Source organism: Myxocyprinus asiaticus, chromosome 17 (assembly GCF_019703515.2).
Source record: "Myxocyprinus asiaticus isolate MX2 ecotype Aquarium Trade chromosome 17, UBuf_Myxa_2, whole genome shotgun sequence".
Classification (NCBI taxonomy): Eukaryota; Metazoa; Chordata; class Actinopteri; order Cypriniformes; family Catostomidae; genus Myxocyprinus; species Myxocyprinus asiaticus.
In genome coordinates this window covers 44,764,291-44,792,124 of record NC_059360.1, presented here as the reverse complement: position 1 = coordinate 44,792,124, position 27,834 = coordinate 44,764,291, and the positions used below count along the sequence as shown (strand labels likewise).

The window sequence follows — 27,834 nt, the reverse complement described above, 5'->3', positions numbered from 1 at the left end:
AGCATGAACATTCGATAACATTTCTCCTTTTTTATTACACACACACAAAAAAAAGTAAATCATATGGGTTTAGAATAACATGAGGGAGAGTAAATGATGACACAATTTTCATTTTGATATAAACGGAATCTTTAAGGGAATTATGCTTTAAGCAAAACAGCAGCGAATGTAATACAGTATGACAGACGTCGTAAAGATATCGCAAACAGAGGCCACATCCACAATAATCTGTTTTCATTTAAAAATTCTGTTTTCTGTTTCCTAATGTCACCGTTTTACAAAATATGTGGTATTGGAGAGCGTTTTCGAAAGTCTTAATGTTTGGCAGACTGATCTCATGTACATTACGTGACCGCGGAAACATTTTTGCAAAACAAAATTGCGTGCTTTATTACATGTTTCGCTGCAGTTTCCCAGTGAAATGTCCAGCAGGGGAGCGCCAAAAGCGTGTGAAATGATGTCAGCATCAGACAAGGTTTTAAAGTGAATGTTAGATGGAGGTTTTGATAAGTAAAACGCACCTCCCTAACCTAAACTTTACCTAAATCTACCCTATAGTGTCCTAAAAGCTAATGCGAGATGAAAATACATTTTATACACTTTGGCTACATTCACACTGCAGCTGAATGTGACCCAAATCTGATTTTCTGCTCAAATAAAAATGTTTGTTAGGTTGGTGGCACTAATCAACTGGAAAATCCCGGCACTGGACGTGCAGCTGATACACACCCACGAAAATTATATGCTTAAAAAAATGAATTGTTGCAGTTCGTGAACCCTTTGTACTGTAAACATAAACCCATCTGTTTTTGTAAGTCTGCTTATGTTTTTTTTTGTCTTAAATGTACATTATTTAATATGTATATCACTGTGTCTGTTATGGCATTAAAAGAGCAGCGAGGTTCGGCAATTCGTTTGCACTAAGCTCGTAATAAAATATCCCATAAAAGGTTTCATTACATGCAATGTTTTAGACAATGAATTGCAGAACCACACTGCTATTTTTATTGCAAGGACAATATAACAAAGTATTGCAATAATTTAAATAAAGAAAAGACCGTGAGCAATATTTTCTTTTATATTATATTTAATATATGCATCATATTTTATACTATATATGTTATTCTCAATGTACATTATTCCACGTGTTTTATATCACTGTACCTTGTGTTATATTATCCAGGCATTAATCCAGGCATTATAAAAAGAGGAGTTGAGTTCGGGAGTCTAGAATAAAGACCTAGTTGCAACAAAATACATGTGCAAATAAATGTCCAACAGAGCTCTTTACTCATCTCGATCACATAAAAAACACAGATTATATACTCCTCAAAATGCATCAACAGCTTGGAAAGAACATAATTAAATAATTATGCCGAAATAGGAAAATAAATGCTTTAACAGCGTTCAATATATTAATCTCAATTGATTCAATATGACGGTTGGGACTCCATGCTGAGTTAATGGCTTCAAGTTCAAGCACTGAAAAGACACAGATGTTTTGTTTGAAAAAATAATTCTGTCACTGACGGACATTTTACAGTTTTGGTGCATTTTAAAATATAACCTTGTTAAAGTCAACCAAACCATGAAGAAAATGCAACATTGTAACTATTTTAGCCCCTGTTTCGGAACAATAAAGCAAGCTATAGGTCTGAAAACGCCCCAAATCACTATATTGCAATTGCAATTTTATTCATGTTGTTATTTTGTCAGAGAGAGATAGTTGCGGTGAGGCGTTATATGTGTCACCCCTCCACCATTTTTAATTGGCAAGTGTGTCATACCTCTAACTGAAGAGAGTGAGATCTCAACAAAACAGTCTGCATGTGTGACACCCTCGGCCAAAACGAGTTGTTTTGAGTCTGCTAGTGTAGAGCCAGATTAACACTTCCTGAGCATGCGTAGAACAAACCCAAGCATGTTCATTATTTTAATATGTATAATGAATTAACTTATTACAATTGTTATTAGCAGGTTTTTTTGTTTTTTTTGTTTTTTTACCAGAATAGGATACTTAATGATGATCTAATAAAATATCTGCAAGTGATGGAAGACCAGATTGATAAAGTAATGTTAAATAAAGTCCTTTGCAGTCATATGGTGGAATTTAATTACCATTGAAGATCAAGAATGTAATATTAAGAGCGAAACATCATAAAATCAAAAACGGCATTATACTGTATAAATGTATAAAAGGTAAGAGTTTATGCAATTATTACAGATTTTCATTGACTTGCTTGTATTTGCATTTTGATACAGTTAGAGAAATATAGAAACAGTTTTTTGCATGAGTGACATGGGCAAAGATCCGTGTTACATAGGCTAAATCTACCGCTGCATGTTTTCATACGCATATTTTTACTATGTGAAATTCAAACGAACCACTAAGCACAACTGTTGAAGCCTTTAATTTTCTTTTCTTTTCTCAAAAAGAAACTGAATGCATTAACTAGAAAAGATATTACTTCAAATTAAAGGTTTTAAACCACAACATGCAAGTGATGAATGTTGATGTTAAAAATCACATTAAATCTGACCTGGATGTTCACACTGAAGGCACATCGGAAAAAATCTGATATGTATCCGATTTATTTCCTCATATGAAAGTGGCCCAGATCAGATTAGAAAATGTCTGATTCAAAGCGCTTTTGGCTGTTCACACGGTGATCCAATTAACAGATCTGTGTCACATGTGAGTGAAAAAATCTGATTTGGGCCACATTCAGCTGCGGTGTGAACGTAGCCCTTTGTGTCGCTTCTATGAGACTTTCGTCTTACGTGTCAGCTTGCGTGTTTGGCTGGGCTCGATCATAAGCTAATCACACTGGAATAAGTGTGTAAATTTAGGTAGGTCTGTAATACAAGTGTTAAAATGTACTGTTTTCCAAATGATGCGTTTGAGTTAAAGTGTTTAGATCATAACATAGCAGTGTGTGTGTAACAGAGCGAAAAGTAAGTGTTTATAAAGTCATAAACAGCCATTGTACTCAATTGTTTTGTCATTGATTTGTGTGAAAGTGAATATAATGCATAGTTGTTATAGTTCCTCTAGTGTTCATGTCACCAAAAAAACTGCAGCGAAACAGAACGTGGCACGAAAATGCAAAGATTTAGTTATAGAAACGTTCAGTCTATGAGACTAGGTTGTAAATGTTCTACTAAACAGATGAAAAACTTTAAGGTTAATGCTCTATCATGTTTTAAATCAACAAAACTTACCTCCCTACTCTAAACCTTAAACCTAAACCTAACCGATAATGTCAGAAAAGCAAATGTGACATGAAAGATGCAATTGTTGCAGCAACCATGTCATTTTATGGTGCTTCTATGACACTTTCGACTTAACGTGTCGACTCGCACGCTCTTCACGACTCGTACCCCAGTCCTTTGCATCACAAGTGCAACGCTCATCAGTTGAGCTACTGTGCAATTTGACTGCATTCGAACAAGCTTGTAAATGTAGTTTCATATGTGATGCAAATGTTAAAATCATACACTATAGTGAAAGAGTTTATATTTCATAAGATAGCATTGTGTGAAGAACAGGGTGAAACAGATAATCTGCCGTTTTACTCGTGATTTGTGTGAAAGGGAATAAATTAATTGTTCTTGAACTTCTGCAATACGTATAACAAGCCACGTAAATATAACTACATTATGTAATTCAGTGAGACCACATTGGTTCTTGGTGGAGGAAAACGGCATCCACAGTTTTTTTTTTTTTTTCAAACCAAAACGTATTAGTGCGGACATAGCCAGAGAGTCTCTGTCCAGTCAAACCAACTTTCACTTGCCAAATACAAGCGTCCGTCCCATACCACTAACTGAGCAAGTGACACAACATGTCTCCTCTGCAAAAAGGAAATTCTAGTAGATTACAAAGAAAAACAGAGCTCCAAAAGAGACAGGTCATACTGAAAAGCCTTCAGCCTTGATTACAAAAGTCCCCATTTCATATATTCAATGCATTTCAGTGTAGGTGTTCAGAGTTGTTTATCCTGTCGATTACAGATATAGAATGATAAAACACAGAACAAAACACAAAGTCAAGCTTCTCAGTCTACTAATGCAAGATCACCCACTCCTTTTGGCCATGGCAGTGGGAAGCCATCAAAACACAGCATTCATTCCCAAAGCACACAGTATAAGCACAGGCCTTCATGCTTTTTATTACAATATTACAGCATTACGCCCCCTCACTCACTGTTTACAGTCCTGCACAACAAACAGCCTTTAATCATGGGCGCTTTACTCAGTTACAAAGACATTTGCCCTTTAAAGTCATTATGACTTTAGGACATAAAGCAAATCACACGGACCACTCCCTGGTCACGGATGAAGGGTCAGATTGAGAGGGGGCGACAACACAGACATCACTACTTTAGACTCATGAACATCAGAGTAACATCTTAAGCCTCAGTCAACCAGTTTGCCTCAGTTACAATTCACTTTCATTGTATGGAAAATATGCAATGAAAGTGAAGAGTGACTAAGGCTAACATTCTGGCTATCATCTGAAATTAAAAGCCAGTCTTACCTTTGCCAAGTGAGAATTAATCCACTTTGTGAAAGTTCGTTTCTGTACCAACTCCTGTTCATCTAAAAAAGAAAAAAACAGACAAGAGCCCTTTAGTGACCAGATCTTTTCTACTGTAGTGATATTATCGTAACAGTTATCTTTTTTTCTTGGTTCCAGCCATTATGACTCATCTAGTTATGTTTTAATATTCTCAAGAAATAAATGCATTAAGGATGATTTCATATTTCATATTTTTGTACTTTTCCATTACTGTAACCCTGCCTTCAAAGCTAGAGAGGAGATATTTACCAGCAGAATACAGCTGAACGTCCTCATGTGGCATGGGCAAAAACATTTACATTATATCAGAAACATGAGGCAATATTATAATTATTAAATATATACTCAACAACATGAAGTAATTAAATGCATATTGATGCAGGCAAAAGTGTTTATTGTAAAAAGACAAACAACAATGTTCTCAGAATTCCCATTTTTACAGTATGCAAAACACAAGCTCTAAAAACTTGATTTATACAATTTCTGAAGAAAATATGAGTGGCGCTTGGCCGTGCAAAGCTCACTATTATGATGCTAGAGTGTTGTGGGTTATTGCCAGATAATTGCTATCCATTTGCTAGGGTTTTCTAAGTGTTTACAAGGACGTTCTTATGACCTTGCAAATTAAGAGTGGTTGTCATGGTGTTGCCATGCGTCTACATTGTAAACCCTAATTTTGTCATTACTGGAGAAATCAAGTTGTCTTACTTAAACATTATCATTCCTTAGTAAAAGGAAACATATGGGGGCATTTAAATGGTTGTTATTAAGAATTCATAGAGGTCTTAGCTCTTTTGTTGTATTATTTATGTTGTTTGTTGCAAATAGTCTTGTGCTGTCACCAATAGGCTGATCTTTGTCCCCTTTGGTCAAGTTGGACCCTGTTAACACTTTCAGTTTTGTGCATGTGCAAATGAAGTACAGGTGTCTATGCACTTCTGTGAAGAAATATGTTTATTTAATGACTGACCTAAAATAAGTTAGGTGGCCTCTATTTTTGTGAGCGTGCAACGCACAACGGCCGTGTGCTGCATCGTATCCAATTTTCATACGATCGCTAATTCTGAGCACAATTGTTGTGCCAGCGCAAAGCGCAAGAGGACGTGGGTGGAAGTGTTTGCGCTATCTGTGGATGTATGCGTGCAAACTATGGGTGTCTAGTATGTTAATGAACTGGTGCAAAGTGCAATTTGTTAATTTCCTGAGAAATAGGTCATTGCGCTAAGACGTTTCAGAACCAAGTCTGTTTTCAACTTCATTATTTTGATTATATTCATGTTTAGTTTGAAGTGTAATTTGAATTTAGAAATATTTTTGGTTAGATTTTTTTGTTTTGTTTCAATAAAATGAAACTTGACCCATCCCATTAGCGCTTTGCGCATGCAGTTTCGCCAAACCCACTTGCACCTAGACATAGTGTATGCTTGTATGAAAATACCAAAACTTCATGGCCATGCACATGTAACGGTGGCCAGCTGATAGACAGCTGTGCAATGTGTATAAACCTCACTCTCCTGACCTCAAGAGGTTGCACTAGCGACTGACGCTAGGGGCTGTAGCCTTTAGCCTCCTTGTTAGCGCACCTGCCTCCCATGCCGGAGATGCCGGTTCGAGTCCCGTACGGAGCGGGTAGAACAGGAGCGTCACAATGGTGCCATGACTCAGATGGGAGTGAGGTTTAGGGGGGTGAGTGTAATGGTGGCCAGCTGATAAGACAGCTGACCCATACAGAGCGGATAAAACAGGAGCGTCACACACACATATGACTTATAGCATATCACATTCTTAAAATAGGGCCCATAATCTTCATTATATAAGCTGTGTTATTGTATGACCAAAATGTGAGTTATTAAGTTGAAACAACAATATTTAAATAGCAAGTCTGAGTGAAGTCTACTTGCATCTAGTTACCTTAAATTAAATAGGTAAGTTCATTGAACATCAAGTAAAGTTAACCTAATTACACAAGTTTTGAAATGCCATTACTCAATTCAATTGAGGGAATGTGTTTACACAATCAATTGAGTAGAGTCAACTTATTAGGGTTTTCAGTGTATGACCTTGCAAAGGTGTTTAGAGTGGTTGCCATGGAGTTGCTATGCTGTTGCTAAGGTGTTCTGGGGGGTTGCTAGGGTGTTACTAAGTGGTTCTTTACTGTCCCAAGGTTAAAAAGCCCATCCCCAAATCTCTATTATATTTTGGTCCTTAGATATGGCTCAGGTCACTCCTTTAATGCATGTCTATGGAAGCTTTTCACACGATTTATTGTCCGCCAGGTGAAAATTGTAAATCCGATCACTTAGTAAAGTAATAGCACAACTCTCCTCAAGCCGCACAAATTCAGATATCATTTATATACTTAGTAGAAACAGCGCAGGATGAGTTACGAGCAAATAAATTCTTAACCTAATTTTTAGGATTAGGAGTTTGTTCAAATCCCTAACCCTAAGTATGAGCCACTGTAAAGGCCAAAACATACTCTATGCAGATGCTTGTGGCTACGTAAGCTCGATTTTGTGCGTTGTTGCGATCCAAAACATGTCAGACCCCAATTCCTAACATAACACAAGTACACGTAGCATTCTCAATATTGCTATAGCAGATATTAGTTTGAAATATCCGCTTCAAGGTGAGTTTTTTCTTTCAAGTCAACTACTGTCATGGCAGCGCAAATAAAATATAGCAACTTTTATACACTAAAATACTTTACTTTTATAGAAACTTGAGTACTGAGGTTTGTTACCACCACAGTAACTCAAGAATGCACTTTTATTTTTACTTTTTTGTTTTGTTGCATTTGGCTGACACTTTTATCCAAAGCAAATTACAGTGCATTCAAGGTACAGATTTATTCAGTGTGTGTGTTTCCTGGGAATCAAACCCATGATTTGGCATTGCTCTGGTGGCATACTCTACCAGCTGAGCAACCAGACCACACGTTGGCAATGCGTTGACAAAGTGCTCACATCTGCGTACGCACGCTTGTGTAAAGTATGTTTCTGGCCTAATAGTGATGCTTGCCTTAACAAGCACCACTAATTAAACTCTGTGGCATCTATTAACATAATGTGCAGATCTTGCAGAGCATTTACATTTATGCATTTGGCAGACGCTTTTATCCAAAGCAACTTACAGTGAACTTACAGGGACAATCCCCCCAGAGCAACCTGGAGTTAAGTGCCTTGCTCAAGGACACAATGGTGGTGGCTGTGGGGATTGAACCGGCAACCTTCCGATTACCAGTTATATGCTTTAGCCCACTATGCCACCACCACTCCACATTTAAAGACACACATAAGGCCATTCGGGTCAGCAACAGACACCCACTGGACATATTTATACATGATGGGCTGAAGAAGACCAGCAATATTCACAGCAAACAACATACTAGCTTGCATGCATGTAATGCAATGCACAGGGCATCTTTAAAAAGCATTTAGGCCTGTGTAGCACACAGTTCTGAAAGCACACATGATATGCCAATGCAGCACTAAAGGGACAGTTTATCCTGTCATCATCTCCTCACTCTCATTTTGCTCAAACCCAAGGAATACTGTACAAAAGATGATGTTAGGCAGAATGACAGCCTTAATCATTGCACTGCATCGGTCACTTTCGTTGCATCTTACAAATGGAAGTGAATGGTGACAGAGGCTAACATTCTGCCTAACATCTCGTTACACTGAAAAAAGTACGTCAAAAGGGTTTGTAACAACATGAGGGTGAGTAAATAATGACAGAATTTCCATTTTTGGGTGCCCTATCCCTTTAAGCACACCACAGCCTTTATAATCCAACATGCGCAGCCAAAAAGAGTTAAACATCAGCACTCGTTTGCAGCGGTGACCCGTGCTAACAAGGTAATTACCTCTCCCAAGGAGGAAGAAGACCTCAGCTGGCCAATAATATCTAGTGAGCCAACATGACCCAGAAATGTGTCACTGCATATCTGGATCACGCATCTGTTTCACCTTTATTCAGCAGAGCACAGACTGTGTTTAAATCTGAGCTACTGCCTCCTGTACTCCCCAAATTCCCATTCGGATGAGACGACGCATCAATGTCCCACTTACCACGGAGATACTGAAAGAATCCTGTCACCAGATTGAGAGAAGTGGTCTTTCTGACGGCTACATCCTTAAAGTGAGCCATTGTGTGCCCCACATTCCCTCCGTTTGTTTGTGTCCTTCATGTGTGAGCGTGTGCGCTTATAATCCAGGGAGGAAAAGGGGACCAGCTATCCTTTATTTCCTTCGGGAAACAGAATAGAGCAGACGGTACAGCTTTGCGTGTGAAAACTCAGCGCGACTGAGCGTTAGAGGATGGAACCTCCCCCTCCTCCTTCCCTGCTGCCTCCCTTTTTCTCCCTCTCCCTCCCTTTCTCTCCTCCACTGTGGATACGCTGCTATTACAGGGCAGTTTCTATAGGCAACATCCTGCTACACTGCAAAAAAATAATTTTCAAAATCAGTATTTTGTCTTGTTTTCCAGTAAAATATCTAAACATCCTTAAATAAAGATATATTTACTTTAACAAAATTGTGTAAGATAATAAGACTTGATTTTATAGAATAGCCTATATTGTGAATTAAGTGGTAACCCTTTACAATAAGGTTGTATTTGTTACAATGAACAATACTTTTTTTGGCACTTATTAATCTTAATTAATGCTACTTTTAACATATACTAACACATTTTTTAATGTAAAATTGTATATGTTAACTTGAGCTAATGCATTATCAGTGTTGCGTAAGTTACTCTAAAAAAAGTAATTAATTACTAACTACTAATTACATCTTCTACAGTGTAATTAGATTACTGTACTAATTACTCTGTCTGAAAAGTAATTGCATTACTTATTACTAATTACTTTCTACAACCTTTATCAACCTCGACCAGATGAAATATATAAGGATAGACATGAAACTGTTCTTGTAATTCTTTCAAATAAATCATATAAAATCAAATAAATTATTCATGAGCTGGCCAAAGAATTTAGGGGGCTGCGTTAAATGGGAAAACATATATTTTAATATTAGACGTTACATTTCGATTTTAAATTCACTATTGTTTTATATAGAATTGTTCTATAGTCTATACACTACAGTATTTAATGCAATTACATCAGAACTAACTGTACTTAAATTACTGAAAAATTAAGACTAATCCCTTACTTTACTTTTTTCATTGAAAAAATAATTTAATTACAGTAATTAATTGCTTAGTAATGCATTACACCCAACACTGTGTATTATGAACTAACATAAACTAACAATGAACAAATTAATTTCATAAATTAACATTAATCAGGATTAATACATTCTTAATGTATGGTTTGAACAATATGCTTGTTGTTGTTTTCTCGATGCTGATACTATTTTCTTTTATATATTTAAATATGTATATTTTGTATTTAAATTTATTATATATATATATATATATATATATATATATATATATATATATATAATAAATTTAAAAAGTTAAAGCCTAAATCTTTAATTAAATGGTAGCACTTTACAGTTAAGAATAATGAATAAGGCTGTATTGATTTACATTAGTTAGCTAAATTAGTTAACATGAACTAACAATGAACAATACTTTTTCGGCACTTATTAATCTCGGTTAATGTTACTTTTAACATATACTCATTTTTTATTTTATTTTTATTAAAAAGTTGTATATGATAACATTAGTTGCATTATGAACTAACATGAACTAACAATGAATTATTTGATAAATTAACATAACCAAGATAAATATATGTGGTAATAATTTATTGTTCACTGCATTTACTTATGTAAACAAACAGAACCGTACTGTAAAGTGTTACCAATTTTTTTTTTTTTTTACCTTTTAAAGGTAAGAAATTGCTTTTCCCCTTTGTTTTAAACATGAATCTAACTCAATTTAGTGAGGTTTACAAGAAAAAAAAACTATTTAAATAAACTTAAATATTAATTTTCTCTAAAAACAAGTCATAATATTGTAATTTGCTTCTCAAGTAAATGTATCTTCTTTTAAAGATGTTTACATATTGCCAGAAAAATACGGATTAAAGAGCAGAGTAAAGCATAATGTTAGTCTCAGTTACCATTCACATTCATTTATAAAAAAAATGTGTTGAAAGTGAATGGTGACTGAGGCTAACATCCTGTCTAACATCTTCTTTTGTGTTCCACAGAAGAACCAAAGTCATACGAGTGTGAAACGTTAGGTTGAGTAAATTATGAGAGAATTTTCCTTTTTGAGTGAACTATCCCTTTAAGAAAATGTGATTGTGGATGACCTGTTCATGTGGAGTGTAGTTCTAGCAGCATCCCACAGCTGCAGCCATGCTAACAGGCTGTGGCACTGATCCTCCAATCAGCATGTGGAGGGGCTGTGATGTCACCAAGCAGCTGGTGTGATCCTGATTTATATGTGTGGGTGGGGGTCAGCACTCCTGCTACACAGCTTGAACTCCATCAGGCTACAGCTACAAGCACTGCAGACACTCTAATGCAGGAATGGCTTAACAAATAATCAGATCTGCATTTTTCATTCATGTCCAGATAGCTACATCATGAGACGTATGGGTGCATGACACAATTACTGTGGGGGTGTGAGTTTAAAAACAAAATGTACCCTATGTCCTGTCTATTTACTGTTCCTGGTCTTAATGTGCATGATTAATCAGTGCACATTTTTCTAAACAATTTTTCTCTGCCTCTAAAACCACCTCTCTTTTCTGCTGATGTAATGGAGACCATAAATGAGGGGGTAAATAATATATTTTCAGTTTCACAATCTGATCAAAGCCAGATGAATAATCGAGTCTTGACCTATAATATTTCCCTCTGGATATTCTGTGTCACTCAAAAATATGTGGCGTTAAATTTAAATATATTGTGAATGCTGTTCCGTGTTGTTTTTATTTACTCATGTATGTCAAAAAAAAAAAAAAATCTATTTTTTTTTTTTTTTTTTTTTAACTTTTTTTAATAAATATGCCTGGTCTTTTTGTGCAGGATTTATTAGTGCATGTTATTCCAAAGAATAACAAATGTTTTCACAATCTTTTTTCAAACTATAAAGCTTTTTCAGTCTCTGAAACAACTTTTCTAAGATATTATCAACTTATTCCATAGCCCACTTTTTATTATTCAATCAAATCCAAATGCATAAAACCAAGTCCTTGTTTCACTCTTAAATATTATGGAGTTAATAACATAACATAATAGAAACATAATATTATACCACATTATGGACTTAAATGGCTGTGAATGACATTACATGTTGTCTTTAAATCTTCAAGTGGTATCTTTAAGATTTTTAGTGTCTAGGGCAAAAAAAAATCATTCATTTCATATTGTGAATTTACTCACTGAATAATACAGGCCTAACTGCATTAATTGCAAATGGCTAAAAAAAAACTGGGAACCAGCTGCACTCAAATGTATTGAATCATTAATGTCACAGCTAGTGAAATGCATCTGCCACCTGCTACGGTGCAGTCAGTGACATCACTCTATTATTCCTGAGCATCAGCCACAATATGGCATCTATACAACCCAAGCCATTCGACAATTTATTTACATATTGTCCACATATTTGACAGCTCTTCAACTGTGCAATAATAAGAATGATTATGGTTATGAACACCCAGGCATGCATTTTGTTTGGTCTTTTTTTAAACACATTTTATTCAATTACACTAAATTCAATCTTGTGTTTTGCTCCTCTGAATTGTTAGTGCATTTACAAAGTATGATTGCTCCTTCACAAATCCACTTAGAGGAAAAATCCATTCTCCGCTCACTCACTGTGGCATAGTTTAGATATTTATATCTCAAAAAGTCTTTTGTACGAAAGAACAAGGAATGTTCCTTAATCGGTTTCAGTCAGAAAAGTTCATGAAAACAGTGCTATTTACATCACATGCTCATCTAATGATTTAGAATTCGTTTTTACAAGTTAACTGGGATAAAGCCCTGTGTAGCATTAAAATAGATTCAAGTGTCTTGACAGAGTGTGGATTTTTAAAAATAAATAAAGAAATGGTAGATGGTCATCTAGCAGAGATTTCCTAAAAATGTAGACTGGTTGCTTGTCAGATTTTGTTGTCCATCACATCATAAAATAAGAGTCGGCAAAGCCATCGACATATGATTTTTCTCTTAACGTAAAGCAAAAATTATAGAATATTAATATAATTGTTTATATTATATCAATGTAATATAAAATATTCATATTATTATTCTTATTAATAACAATAGTTATAGATATTTATACACTAATATTACATTATTTAAATGTATACATTTAATTTATATCTAATTTAACCTCTTTAACTCTGCCAAAAGGGGGCGCTATGTCGCGAAAAACATTTACACTTAAAATGTTCAAGTCTCCGAATACAAAAATCAGGCATATGGGGTATCGTTTGAAAGCTTAGAATCTGAACTGTTCATAGATAATCAGCACTTGTGTATTTATGTTACATAAAATAAATGCGTCACATGAAAACATATGCGTCACAAATCAGCGGCACCTAGTGGTCATGTGGTAGAAATATTTATATGAATATAAAAGTCTTTCAAATAGCACTTGAATAGACAAATCTTTTATCAAATGAAAGCTCTTATTCTCATGAAATGTGACTGTACAGCTTATTTTGTTGCCCTAATACCACAGTTTGAAAGATTTTCAAAAGAAACACAAAATGAAAAATGATATTTGTAAGACATTGGGCACTATTTTAAGCATGCAAGTGCTAAGCGCAACGCAATGCCTTAACTCGTAAGCGCAAAGTCAATACTATGGCCATAAAGTGTTGGTATTTTCCTGTAAGTGTGCACTAAATCTAGGCGCAAGTGATTTGTGCGAAATCGCCCGTGCAACGCGCTAATCAGATCAATGAAGGTTTATCTCCAGCACCGTCTCCATCCTATTATACAGTCCATTCCCTGTCAAGTTCCAGCAATATAAATTAAGGCAGTACATTCATAAGAAGTTGGTAGTGCAAACTGACTGTTTGCAATGAAATGGAGGAATAAACATATGGATGCAGGCTCTGTTAAATTATTTAAAATGTAAGTATTATTAATCATTTTCATCTACTGACACACAAATCATGACTAGTATTAATAGTGATTGTATCGGCACGCACTTCACTTCTACCAGTAAACAATGATTTTGAAAAATGTTATTCATTTATTGAAACACAAAAAAATTAAACCAAAAATATTTCTAAATTCAAATTACACTTCAAGCAAAACAAAAATGTAACAAAAATAATGAAGTGGTCAAAAAAAATCATACCAAATCCAAACATTTTACTCTCTTTTCCACCGGCCACTTTCGCAGCGACTTAAACATAACAATAAAAATAATAATAATAATTGAAAAAAATAAACCATGACCTCTAGAAAGTTTAGCACAAATTTCATAATGTTTTGTTTCAACAAACAGCTTCAACAGCAATCGTCAAGGACATTATTTGATGTTCTGTACTTTCAGAATTTGGACATTAACTTTATTACCACCTGCTGGTGAAATCTCCAAACTGCAAATGTAGGAACTGAATTTTGACTTTGAGCTGAGTTAAGAGGTGAGCGCAACGACCAAATTCTTAGGAAAATAGCAAAATAGCGCTTTGTGCACTCATGAAAATAGAGCCCATCAAATACAAACGTCTCTTTTATGCATCGATCACTGCTGCTGTAAGCCTAAAATAGCTAAACACTTTATATCTGCTTTAGCCATGTTTTACTTGTCTGTGAGCTTGCTTGTGTGAATAATCCAATGTTATATATTAGATGTCCAGAACAACATATGTGGTCCAGCAGGAAAAGCATGCTAAACAAATAATCGGAAATATATGTTATCAACTTATCAACTATTGATGATAAAATGTTATACATCAAGGGAGGATCTCAGCTTTCTAATGACACCTAGATTGAGCTTCTAGTCCACTCAGAGGCCGAGATATTCGATGAAACAATGGGGGTGGTGCATGAACTGAAAATATGACTCAATGTCTATGGACGAGCACATCTGTAAGGGCTAAAATGCGTTAGAGCGCCACCTACATTTCAGATTGGCATTTTATGACAGAAGGCGATAGAGGGGAAAAAAGTTTAATACTTGCTGCCATCTAGTGGAATGAAATAAGACTTTTTAGAGGGAGCTGGAGTGAATAGAACAAGAATTACATGCTTACAAATTTAGGACAAAAAAAAAAGGATTACAAAAACATTATTATTCAAACGATTGTAAACGTATACAATATTAATTATGAATAATTTGAGTCTTTTTTTTTTTTATTTGAGAGGATTCCTGAAAAAATTAGACCAATTTTTGTCAATTAGTCCACAGTATGTGCAAATGGTGAGCTTTTAAATTTGAGTGGGAAGAAATTGCACGTGGCACCCCAAAAATGCTCTAGAGTTGAAGAGGTTAAATAATAAAGTACTAAACAGTCTGTACAGTTTCTGTACAGTCTTATGGTCACCCATAAAGCAAAGCAGGTGAAAATTCACTCTAATACTCAGCACTTCCTTGCCAGTAAATACACTCTTCCCAGTATCTGGATACTGTATTTTATGGAGCTGTCCAGTCCTGAAACATGACTGCAAAATAATGCATTTTGGTTTTCCTAGATGCTTACAGGTGAAGTGTGTAATTTCTGCAACATGTACAGTCACTTTCAGTATAGGCAGAGAAATAAGATGCCTCACTAAGGAGAAACAAAAGACTAAATGCAAGTGTGTGGATCATGTGAAATTTAAACGAGAGCATTACACAAAATCGGGACAGATGATATCATGGGCAGCAGGTCATGCTGTCATCTGTTGAATGGGGAGAGAGAGAGAGAGAGACATCTTTAATACTGTACACATCACTCCTGTGGTTTCAAATGACCATCAGGGACGAACGTTAAAGCTGATGCTCAAAGATGTGTTGTGTCGGAAGTTCCTCCCAAGTGGTGTCTCTGGATATGACCATCATCTTCATCATAACCAGCAGTTTAACTCTGGCAAACAGCCATCATAGTCTTAAACTCCTCGGCTTTGAGAACGAACCACCCTACTTGACTATTAGGAGAGTTGTAGTGTAGAAAACAATAGGAAATTAGGCACAAAACAAAATTAAGTGTATTCACAACGCAAAGGATACGATTTTCATTTTTAAACAAATACTTAGGAAATGTACTGAACTCTCAGCACATAAAGTCATTTAAACACTGCCATCTAGTGCTTTTGAGATCAACACAAAATTTAAAGGCATACACGATTTCAACCACAGATAATGAGATCAGTACCAGATCAGATTGTTAGGCAACTTCTCTTGAAGCTAAGAAAAAAGCTACAAAATCCCACATCTTCCTTTAAACACTACATTTAAAGTCTTCATGAAAAGGCATTTGCAACCCATTGTATTTTCTCAATGAAGTATTTCTAAGTAAAACAGTATTCTCTGAGCAAAAAATGGTGCAGGACTTTTTCATACAACAAGGTTTGTTTAAATCATGAATGTTAGATTATTATATTGTTGGTTAATATTATTTTCAATGACAGCCAAAAAGGAAAGTCATTTCAGAGACAGAGCAAGTCATTACATATTGATGAGTTGAGGTTTATATCTTGGGAATAACATGCACTGATGAATTGTGCACAATAAATGCAAATTTAAAGTAAAAAAAGTCAATATTTAATGTTCACTTTAAAGTTATGACAAACCAAAAGTTCATTTACAAATTCAATTTAGTCAGATACCTTCTTTTGCAAACTTTAATAAGACAACATTAAAACAATAAGATCTTTGTCTTCATTGGAGGGTTTGACATTAGACTAAAGGAAATGTCTGACTGTAAAAAAAAAAAAAAATTTTAAAAATCAGTTGTGCCAGGGCACACGATTTTACCACACACTCTAAACAGGCATGCGCCAGTCACCACTGTGGGGGAAACCAAAAGCAGTTCCTCTGAAAACAGTAACCACAGGTGTTCTGTCACATAAACCACACATGGCCTTATTTAGTGCTGATGTGCCATGGAAACGAGCACAGACCTTTCTGATATGACTTTCAATGCAAAGTACATGTGCATACATGCACACGCTTCTAATGAATTCACCATTTATGGTTCAACTGCTGTGCCAACATCGAATGCCAAATCTACTGCATTCTGTTTATACACATAAGAAAACATACAGGCTACACCACAAGTGCACATTTCAGAAGCTTTACATGTCCGATGAATCACCAACCTAGATTTTTTCTGAAGAAAATGTGAGTGGTGCTTTGCTTCGCAAAATTTAAGACCACAATGCTAGGATGTTCTTGGAGGTTGCTAGGGCACTGCTAAGCAGTTGCTATGGTGTTCTGATTCTTTTTAGTGAGTTGATTTGCGGTTGCTATTGTGTTCTGAGTGATTTTTTGTGTGTTGTTATGCAGTCATCCAGATGTTCTGGGTGGTTACCAGGGCATTGCTATGAGGTTGCTAAGGTGTTCTGTATGGTTGTTAGTATGTTGTATGCGGCTGCTAAGGTGTTCTGAATGATTTTTAGTGTGTTGTTATGCAGTTTCCAGAGTCTGGTGGATGGTTACCAGGGCGTTGCTATGTGGTTGCTAAGGTGTTCTGAGTGATTGTTAGTTTGCTGTTATGCAGTCATCTGGGTGTTCTGGGTGGTTACCAGGGCATTGCTATGAGGTTGCTAAGGTGTTCTATTTGGTTGTTAGTATGTTGTTATGTGGCTGCTAAGGTGTTCGGAGTGATTTTTAGTGTGCTGTTGTGCAGTTGCCAGGGTGTGGTGGATGGTTACCAGGGCATTGGCTATGTGGTTGCTAAGGTGTTCTGAATGATTGTTAGTGTGTTGTTATGCAGTCATCCAGGTGTTCTGGGTGGTTACCAGGGCGTTGCAATGAGGTTGCTAAGGTGTTCTTTATGGTTGTTAGTATGTTGTTATGCGGCTGCTAAGGTATTCTGAGTGGTTTTTAGTGTGTTGTTATGCAGTTGCCAGGGTGTGGTGGTTGGTTACTAGGACATTGCTATGTGGTTGCTAAGGTGTTCTGAGTGATTGTTAGCATGTTGTTATGCAGTCATCCAGGTGTTCTGGGTGGTTACCAGGGCGTTGCTATGCAGTTGCTAAGGTGTTCTATATGTTTGTTAGTATGTTGTTATGCCGCTGCTAAGGTGTTCTGAGTGGTTTTTACAGTGTTGTTATGCAGCTGCCAGGGTGTTCGGGGTGGTTACCAGGGCATTGCTATGTGGTTGCTGAGGTGTTCTATATTGTTGTTAGTATGTTGCTATGCAGTTGCTATAGTGTTCTGGGTGGTTGCCATGCCATTGCTATGTGGTTGCTAAGGTGTTCTAAATGTTTATTAATGTGTTGTTATGCAATTGATATAGTGTTCTGGGTGGTTGCCAGGCCATTGCTCTGTGGTTGCTAAGGTGTTCTGAGTGGTTGTTAGTGTGTTGTTTTGCAGTTGCTAGAGTTTTCTGTGTAGTTGCTAAGTGGTTTCTGCTAGGGTGTTCTGTGTGGTGGATGGGTACCATGGCATTGCTATGCGATTTATAAGGTGTTCTGAGTGGTTGTTAATGTGTTGCTATGCAGTTGCTAGGGTGTTCTGGGTTGTTGCTTAATGGTTTCTAGGTTGTTCTTAGTAGTTGTTAGTGTGTTGTTATGTAGTTGCTAGGGTGTTCTGGGTAGTTGCTAAGTGGTTTCTACTAGAGTGTTCTGTGTGGTGGATGGTTACGAGGGCGTTGCTATGCGATTCATAAGGTGTTCTGAGTGGTTGTTAGTGTGTTGTTATGCAGTTGCTAAGGTGTTCTGGGTTGTTGCTAGGTGTTTTATTTGGTGTTCTTAGTGGTTGATAAGTCGTTACTTACTGGCCCAAGTCATAAGATCTCACCCCAAGTTTTTTATGATATTTTTATTCACTAGAATTTGTTCACTTTTAACCATTTTATCATTCACCGGGCAAAAATCTTTAGTCTGATTGCTTAGAAAATTAATTGCACACCTCTCCATGATAAGTCACATGATTCTGGGTACCATTCATGTTCAAATTGTTCAAAGTATAAAAGTGATGCTTCCTTTAGCAAACAGCACTAGTAATTCATTTTGTCCATCTGAGACAGACACCATTCATTCTCAACTCATATTTCTTATACTACAGCTGCAAAATCATTTCAGTGTCTTGAAATTTTGGTGGTCACGACAGAACTGCCAGTTTTCAAGCATACGCAACTTTCTTCCTGTTGTGTGAACTAAGTTCCTCTCTGCAGCTCGATTCCCACTTCTTGTTTCACCCTGAACACTATGAGCATGTGGCCATTATGATGATGATCTTAAATAAACATTAATCTTCCAGCAGGAAGTACCGTTCTCTTCACCCAGGTTCCACAGGAAATGCATTATTAACTTTGAATATAGGTACATCTGCCATAAACTTGGGCATATTTAACTATTTATGGAATTTTTTTCATCAACTTCATGAGAATTTCAGGACATGCATGGTGAGTTTTGGTAATGTGAAAATAAAACATCCAAAATTGGCCGGATGGTGAAATGACCAAGCCCCCCCTACATTGGTCAGACGGTGAAACGAGAAAACATTTTGCCCACCCTAAAGGTCAAAATTCCGACCCAAAGATCTCATCCTAGTACCGGCCCGACAGGGACTCCAGATATCAATCTGTTCATCCTCCAAGGACAAGAAAGGTGTCAGGTTCTACCTTTACCCACAAACACCACTTAATCTTCCGGAGTCCCTGACCAGCTCTTAGACAAAAACACTGAAACTAATATGAGCACTACGCTAGTCAGTTGTTTTAGGTGTTGCCTATCAAAATGTGAATTTGCTTAAGGATAATATTCAAGTTCCTAAAAAACAGGTCGATTATAGAAACATTTTCCTACCAGCAGGAGTCATAGCTGTATCCTGGAACAACAATCATTGCTTCTTTATTTTGCTTTTGGGTGGAGTTGTATTTTTCTCATCTTCCAAAAATGGTTAGAAAAACATTTAAACCTTTCTGCTAGCTAAAAGCATTGCACATAATATTAAATGTATGGACGGCCATTTGTAGTTTGGATAATATTATGTCTCTGTGCGACCATTCGAACACTGAAATGACAGAACGAGTACTAGTAAACTAAAACAACTTTATCATAAAAAATATAAATGCCAATCTATCGGGGAAGGTCAAACAAAGCTTCTCTCCATGGCATCACAAGTGTTAGAAAAGAACCTTTATCAGTGACTACTTCCTGTAAGAAAAAACGATGATGTCCTTCACAACAAACTGCTAAAAGTACTGTATGTTAAACATGAGGAAACTAATCCCCAATGCAATGAATAAGCCACCATTCATTTTCGTTACTTATAAATCGTCCAGACCGATTAATCGGACAATATTTGGTTGTTTTAAGTACAGGTCAACCAATATATCGGTTTTACTGATTAATTGGTACCGATGGTTGCTTATGATGAATTCAACACCTGGATGACAACGCAGATAGTTGCGTTGTTTTTTTATTACTATTCTTCTGTGTCCCTCTAGGGCCAATACCCTTTATTTGGAGAATATATAGGCTACAAAAGCTTCATTTGGTGAATATTTACATAAAGAGCATTGTAAGGGTGACAAGACTCTGTTACCATCACTGTTTATGGACTAATTTATGAGTATTAATGCAAAATGTTAAAACAAGACACATATTACAATTGACAAGTGATCGCTGATGATCTACTTTTGATGAATGATGATCTACTGTGTTAATTACTGCTTATACAGTGTTTATTAGTCCATTTGACAATGTTTACTTTATAATGATTCTATTGTAATATGTTATAGATGATTGTAAGAGTGCATGTTTTGTTTCAGTTGTGTGTTTGTGTGAGCTGGAAGCACAGACACTTCAAAATAAGAGTCCCCGGTCCATTTCAGGCTTGTTTATAATTAAAAGTCCCGTGTTATGCACCGAATTTGAACTTTTTCTGGTTATTATTGGGATTTTGGTTGCACAACAAACACGCATTTGGGATATTACTCATTTGGACTCTTGCAGTCCTCTATGTCTTTACCTGTCAGAGTAAGGAAAGATTAAGAATAAATTGTAACATTCAATTCAACCAGGCAATTTTGAACCCTTAGCTAATAAATCAACAGGAGCTAATGCAGTTAACAAAGGATAAAGTGTCAAAATGAAAGTGCATTTTTTTAGGAGAGTTCAAATGCACAAACATTTCTGTGCCTGGATATAAAATGGGCCATATATGATGGCAACTTTAGTAAACACATCAATGAATGGACGTGCACACACACACACACACACACACACATGAACATTATGCACACCATTAATATTGATTTCTCAATTGGGCTTGTAAGCTCATGTGCCATCACCTATGATGCATCTCTGTTCTTATTTATGCAACAAGAAGCATCTGGCAAACTCATGAATTTAAGGCACTGAATCAGCAAAATTCTCTTCCTGACTCACCGTGCCAAAGGACGGTCACGAGAGGTAAAGAGCAGAAATCCAGCATCACTTACCTTGCAGCTTCTGCATCACATTCATAATATCCTTGCTGGACCGTCCGAAAGGACTAAGGGAAGCCATGGTCCCTTTCTAGTGTCCTCTACACCTCTGATAGTACACTGCAGATAATGCACTACTTTCTTAAGGGGACATCCCCATCTGCCCCTCCTACACTTCTCTTTCCTCTTCTAGCTGTCTCTCCTCTGATGCAGGAACTCCAGTAACTAGATTTAATCCAATAGAAGAGAAGGTCTCATTTAGTTGCCAGTCTGTGTGATGGACCAATCAGAAGTCCTCTTCTATGCACTGTAAGCGAGCTGAGAAGAAAAAGTAACACGTTTTGAACAAAACAAACAAACATCAAACTGTTTGCATTGTGTTTCTATGCACACTGTATGCACACTGTATTATTGTGCACGTTTACACATAAAGCAAGAGTCTTGTTGTCTTCAAACAGAAAGGCTGTAAATATTATTTTTCAATCTCATGCAATAAAAGTCAATGATGGACTTTAAATGTTGACTGATCACTGTTACATACAGACTTTATATGTTTTAGTTATACGAGGTATATAATGCATGCATAATTAAATAAGTCCCACCAGCGATAAGATTTCAATTCAGTGTAATGCATGGCCTTTTGCATGTATGCGGTAAATTGCATGGATTTTAGCCAAACGGATGCACCAGAAGACACCAGAAACTCAACAACACAACATAAATATCTGCGCAGACGGTTTACCTTAAGTCTAAACGCATGTTTAAATAATACACAGCAAACTTATAAATACATCGACTGCATATATTTTCTGAAAAACGAGCGCTAATTCATTGGAATTTATTAGTATGTTAGTTACAGTGCATGTGTATTACCGTGAGCAGATCGCGCCTACTTAACCGCAGTGTTCCTGTCTAGTGTGGTGATGGTGAAACTCTGTTAGAGAGGTTGTTATGGAAACCTTTAAACAATGTTGCAAGGCAGCGTTAATGTAATTAAACCTTACTGCCATCTATTGCCGCTAAACGGAACGGTACGGGAACATTTACACTGGCGAGGGAGAAACGAAGCTTTCTGAAGCTTCGAAATTATTGAACCGACTACTAAATGATTCACTCTTTCGACGCGCTCGAAACGCTGAATGCTGAGGACATCTGCTGGTGAAAAGTGTTTACATATAATGGAATGACTCGAAACACAAGCAACAACAATAATACAATTCCTTAGATTAGAAATTAATGTCTGATTTATTTAAAGACTATCTACAATGACCTTAAAAACAAAGTTCTCAATCTTTGCTAAAACTGAGTTCAATCAATCAATCTATCTATCTATTTGTATCTTTCTTTATCTATATATCCATCCATCCTCTATCAATCTATCATCTTCCCTTCCATCAATCTATCATCCATCCATCCATCCATCTATCTATCTATCTTTCTTTATCTATACATCCATCCATCCTCTATCAATATATCATCTTTCCTTCCATCCTCTTTCAATCTATCTATCATTCCTTCCTTCCATCCACCCATTCATCATCTATCTATCTATCTTTCCTTCCATCCATCCATCCATCCATCATCTATCTAACTATCCATCCGTCCTTCCATCTATCCATCCATCCTCTATTTTATCTATCTTTACTCTATCCATCCATCCTCTATCAATCTATCATCTTTCCTTCCATCCATCTATTTATCTATCTATCCATCCATCCATCCATCCATCATCCTCTTTCAATCTATCTATCCATCCTTCCATCCATCCATTCATCATCTATCTATCTATTTTTATCTTTCTTTACTCTATCTATAAATCCATCCATCCTCTATCAATCTATCATCTTTCCTTCCATCCATCTGTCTATCTATCCATCCATCCTCTTTCAATCTATCTATCCTTCCTTAATTCCATCCATCCATTCATCATCTATCTATCTATCTATCCTTCCTTCCTTCCATTGTCTATCTATCTACCTTTCCTTCCTTCCATCCATCATCCATCATCTATCTATCTATCTATCCATCCACTATTTTTTATCTATCTTTACTCTATCCATCCATCCTCTATCAATCTATCATCTTTCCTTCCATCCATCTATCTATCCATCCATCCATCCATCCATCCATTCTCTTTCAATCTATCCATCCTTTCATCCATCCATCCATCCATTCATCATCTATCTATCTATCTATCCATCATCCATCCTATATCTAACCATCCTCTATCTATCTATCCATCCATCCTCTATAAATCTATCTATCATCTTTCTTTCCATCCATCTATCTATCCATCCATCCTCTTTCAATCTATCTATCCATCCATCCATCATCTGTCCATCCTTCCTTCGTTCCTTCCTTCCATCCATCATCTATCTATCCATCCATCCATCCATCCATCTATCATGCATCCATCTATCCATCTATCTATCCATCCTTCCTCTATCAATCTATCCATCCTTCCTTCCTTCCTTCCATCCACCCATCATCTATCTATCTATCCATCATCCATCCATCCATCTATCCATCCTCTATCTATCCATCCATCATCTATATATCTATCTTAACGTCCAAAGTTTCAACATCTATTAGGCAATACTGGCATCTGCTGGTCATTCCTTGTTTTTCTCAAACTCATAAAATACAGTTGAATTTAGTAAATAGGTTGATGTATTGAGGTCGACATTTTTGATGAACTTGAAAAACTTGTATGAGGTGGGTATTTGTAAGATGATTATTATCAGTAGTATTTTACCCTAAACGGTTGTGTGTTCACAAAACATACTGTATATCCCAAAAGCAGAGACTGATGCAATGAGGAAATCCCTTCTGACAACAACTTGGGTATTTGCATTTTCTTATGGGAAATCTGTTGTTTCAAACTAACATATAAAGAGAGATGTATTGTTTGTTTTTTTTTTTTTTTACATAAGGGTTTTCCTTTCATCCTCACTATCCTAAAACAAATCTACTGCGAAAGAAGAAAATTTAAGGGTGGTGAAAGGCAATAAAAAAAGGTGTAAGCCGGTTGATTATAATATAATGGGGTAAAAAGACATTGTATTGTATCCACTGAAACGGAGGATATGATGCAATAGGAAACAGCCCTGTTCCCCTGGATTTCTGTCCCAAACAGATAAGCCGAGCACTTGCTAAATATACAAGTAAAGAGGCAGGAAGAATGACGACAAAGTTTCCCTTTATGCAAACAAAAAAAGGTGCCAGCTTCCCTGAGAAATACAGTGAACAGATTCTGTGTGCTTGAATAGAGAGTTTGACTGCATGTCTTTTGCTTTATTGTTTATATGCTTATGTTCACAGCTATGGCTTCAAATGAAACACATGAGATTTGGGAAATACTAAAACCTATTGATTTTGGTAAGAACTGACATGCATTTGTTTATTATCATTTTTGCCATGCGTGAGTTGGCTCGTATAGATTATTAAGGTGGAAAAGTAAGGTATTTACTCATCTATTTTAATCTGTTCAACATTTGTGCAGTTATTTAAAAAAAACAATGTTCTTTAGTTTTAATTTCAGAATAATTTGTAAAATATATATATACATATATTGTGCTAATCACAAATTTCTTTTATTTTGCTTTTTTATTTGATACACCTTTATTAATTTGACTCTAAATGTCTTATTTTATATAAGTTTTCAACACTTTAATAACAGCATCAGCATACATAATTTGAGAATGTTCCAAAGAGCATCTTGAAGCAAGTAAATCTGACCTTTTGTAAGGAAAGAAAATGTGAAATATTTGCTTATTTGATTAGTGACCTGGAAATAAAGCATAATAACAATTATTTCTTATTCATTTTTCATCATAATCTTTGTTTTCTTACATTTGTTTTATCCTGAAACTTCCAGGTTTAAATAAGACTCTAAATGAGCAACCTGACTTTTGAACCCCACTGTACTTCTGAACCTAAGTATATATTTTATTACTCAAAAAAACTTATTTGCAATTCAATACCCTTTTCATCCAGAGGAGCTCATCCTGGCATTTTCCTTGTCGATACTGATGGGTCTGCTCATCGGGATTTTGATTTTCCTCCTCCTAACATGGATGTCACGCCACAGAGCTTCGGTCAGGATTACCAGACGTCAAAACCAGCAGTCCGATTCTAAAAACTCTCGTAATCAGCACTGCCAGCTCAGCCACTACAAAAGTCATGGCGAAGGTGTGGATAGGGCCGTTCTAAACCTCCACAGACAGACGTCTGTAGACCCCAACGAACTGCTGGGTCGAAGCCCCAGTTTCCAAAACTCCACTTTTCGGCCACCACTGAAAAAGACTAATAAGACCAGTGATGATGCAGATGAGGATAACCAGGCTGCATTGATTCCTAACATCTCAGATCCATTTGGTACGGTACCAGCAGAGTCCTTTTGGCTGGGAAAGGGCAGTCTAAGAGGTTTTTTACCCAGACAGACTCCACCACCTGCATATGACAGCGTCATTCACATCTTTCAAGAGTCCCGTACCTAACTGGACTGTGGCAGATTGCACGAACTATGACAACAGAGACTAAGGCCTTGCAAAGGATTGTACATACAGTAAATCACTAAACATGGTTTTAATGTGAAAGACTGGAGCATAAGGGGGAAAATACATATGACTGGAATCTTCACACTACTCTGCTTTATCTTGTTCCATCTATTAATTGCAGAATTGACATGCAATGGTTTAAGAAGTAGGAAATGGCCAAACTGAACATAATTGTATATAACCTTGTGAACAAAATTTGTGTGTACCTTATAATAAATAACAGATACTTTATCCATCTCAAGCTTTACATCCTTTGGCCAGTGTTGGTTTGGGAAGTTTGATTACTGAAGCAGAACACCTAAAATAAGGGACAAACAATATTTATATGTGGTCTATTCAATAGCACTAAGTGTTACTAAATAGAGGCTTGGTCAACATGACATCTATCCAGACATACCTGTTTGGAGCTATGCCTTCCAACATTTTTAAGCTTTCCTGGATACTTCCACATCCACAGGTGTTACAGCATTCTGCATACTATTTTCTTTTGGACTGTTGTATCATATTCAAAAACATGTGTTGACTTTAAGGTAAAATGCACATGTTTACGACCTTTGGGTGACAGCTCAGGTGGAAAGGAGATGGCACAAAAAACTTTCACAGTGCCATAGTACAGCAATGGGACCTGATGGTAATACCATCCTGCTTTGATATAAATATCATGGTACTGAAAGATCCATATTCATATGGCTCGGTTTGTACATAGTACTCCAAGGCCAAACACCATACTTTGCATACTTAGTCAAAGACATATAGTCAACAGCTCTACAATATATGGTCATTACTGATTTGCTAACATCAGATTTAGAGGGAAAGTACTTTAAAACGGTCATTGTACCGTCTCTCGGCAAACCCCTTTGCCCTTGGCAAAGACACGTCAGCCAATCCGATGTTAGTATTCCAGAGTGCGCAAAATGATTGACAGACAAAGGGCGTCCCTAATTGGCAGGTTTTCTGTTTGGCTACAAAAGTGCGGGCCGCTCGCGTTTGCCTTGTTTGGCTCTCTGTAACAGACACAAATGTGATTTTTCTTTCAAAATATTTTAGTGATAGCTTGCAGGTAGTATGGACATTTTATACGTGGTATTTAAAATGTTTATAATACCTCTAAGTACACAGTCTTGAACTTGTCTCGGAGTTGGTTTGTTTGGTTCAAGAGTAAGCAGCCGTTCACACCAAAGTGTTTGTGTGCGCTTTTCAATAGATTGTCTATGGAAAAATGTGCACGACTAGACCGTTGTTTTTACAGCGCACGAAAGTACTTCAACCAGAGACGGGTCAACTATCGTGTTACGACAGTAAGTCACCGTTTGCGGATACCATACAAATGAATGGAGAGAACCGTAAACTGACACCTATCTGTCGCAAAATCGTTCATGTCATCCCTGATAAAACAGCAATTTTATCGTAGTGAACTCCACACATAGTTCACTACAGAATGATTGTTTAGTGTAAAACATGTTGAATATTATCAGACAGGCGGTCAATTCATTAAGTGATGAATTGTTTCCTCACAAAAGTAGTTTATTCAGCGTCGGGAAGCATCTCCTCCATAGACATCCATTCTAAAAGAACGTGCTCTAATCTCCCCGCCAGTGTAACGCCCTCTATGGGACCGCTGCGTTATGCTATTTTATGCTAAACTTGTAGGTTCAGACGGGCTCTGCTTCAACCGTTAAAAACGCATCTCGAGACACCTATGCGTTCTGTTCTGTTTATTGCGTCTTGCTTTTTAAAGACAAGAACGCTTTCGGTCTGAACGGCCCCTTCAAACTATTTAATGGAACTTTTTTTTTTTTTTTTAAATGCACTGACAAGGCGAGGATTCAGAGTTCAAGAACCAGAAATAACCAGAGATTGTTTAGGGGAGATGGGCCACTTCTGTTCAAATGAATGGGAGCAATTATAACGGTCAACGGATATAGAAAGGAAGTCCCGCCTTACACGTAAAAGAGCCAATCACATTTAGATACAGATATCGCCTGTCAATCAACTCGAGAACGCGCATGCGCATTAGCTATACAAGCCGGGGAAATTACGGTTTTTTTTAGCGTAATATGAGGTAAAGTAGCACAATTTATGACACCAGTTTTTTCAGATTTTACTGATGATTTAAAATATGCTCTTTGATCGTAATATTGACCAACCATTTTTGAGATTTC

The 27,834-nt window shown here is 36.6% G+C and overlaps 2 protein-coding genes across 10 annotated transcripts in view; one reads left to right on the top strand and one right to left on the bottom strand.

Moving 5' to 3' along the window:
• Positions 1-21,431, bottom strand: part of LOC127454806 (nesprin-1-like) — a 186,190-nt gene extending 164,759 nt beyond the window's left edge. For 4 of the 8 annotated variants that reach the window (XM_051722228.1, XM_051722231.1, XM_051722229.1 and 1 more), the window contains exons 1-2: positions 8,656-8,830; positions 4,541-4,602 (exon numbers count right to left, since the gene is read on the bottom strand). In XM_051722228.1, the coding sequence (XP_051578188.1) occupies positions 4,541-4,602; positions 8,656-8,734 (141 nt within the window). In that variant the 5' untranslated portion in view covers positions 8,735-8,830. Of the gene's footprint in view, positions 1-4,540; positions 4,603-8,655; positions 8,833-21,128 lie in introns of those variants that run through there. The other 4 variants (XM_051722237.1, XM_051722230.1, XM_051722233.1 and 1 more) reach the window with 2 other exon arrangements.
• Positions 21,432-24,324: 2,893 nt separating this feature from the next.
• Positions 24,325-25,903, top strand: LOC127455027 (myc target protein 1 homolog). Of its 2 annotated transcripts, none has more exons than XM_051722557.1 (2): positions 24,325-24,491; positions 25,110-25,903. In XM_051722557.1, the coding sequence occupies exons 1-2, from the start codon at positions 24,419-24,421 to the stop codon at positions 25,610-25,612; spliced, it is 576 nt and encodes a 191-aa protein (XP_051578517.1). In that variant the 5' UTR covers positions 24,325-24,418; the 3' UTR covers positions 25,613-25,903. The 2 variants fall into 2 exon arrangements, with proteins under 2 accessions (XP_051578517.1, XP_051578518.1); XM_051722558.1 differs by having other exon boundaries at positions 24,331-24,491; positions 24,991-25,903.
• Positions 25,904-27,834: the final 1,931 nt, after the last annotated feature.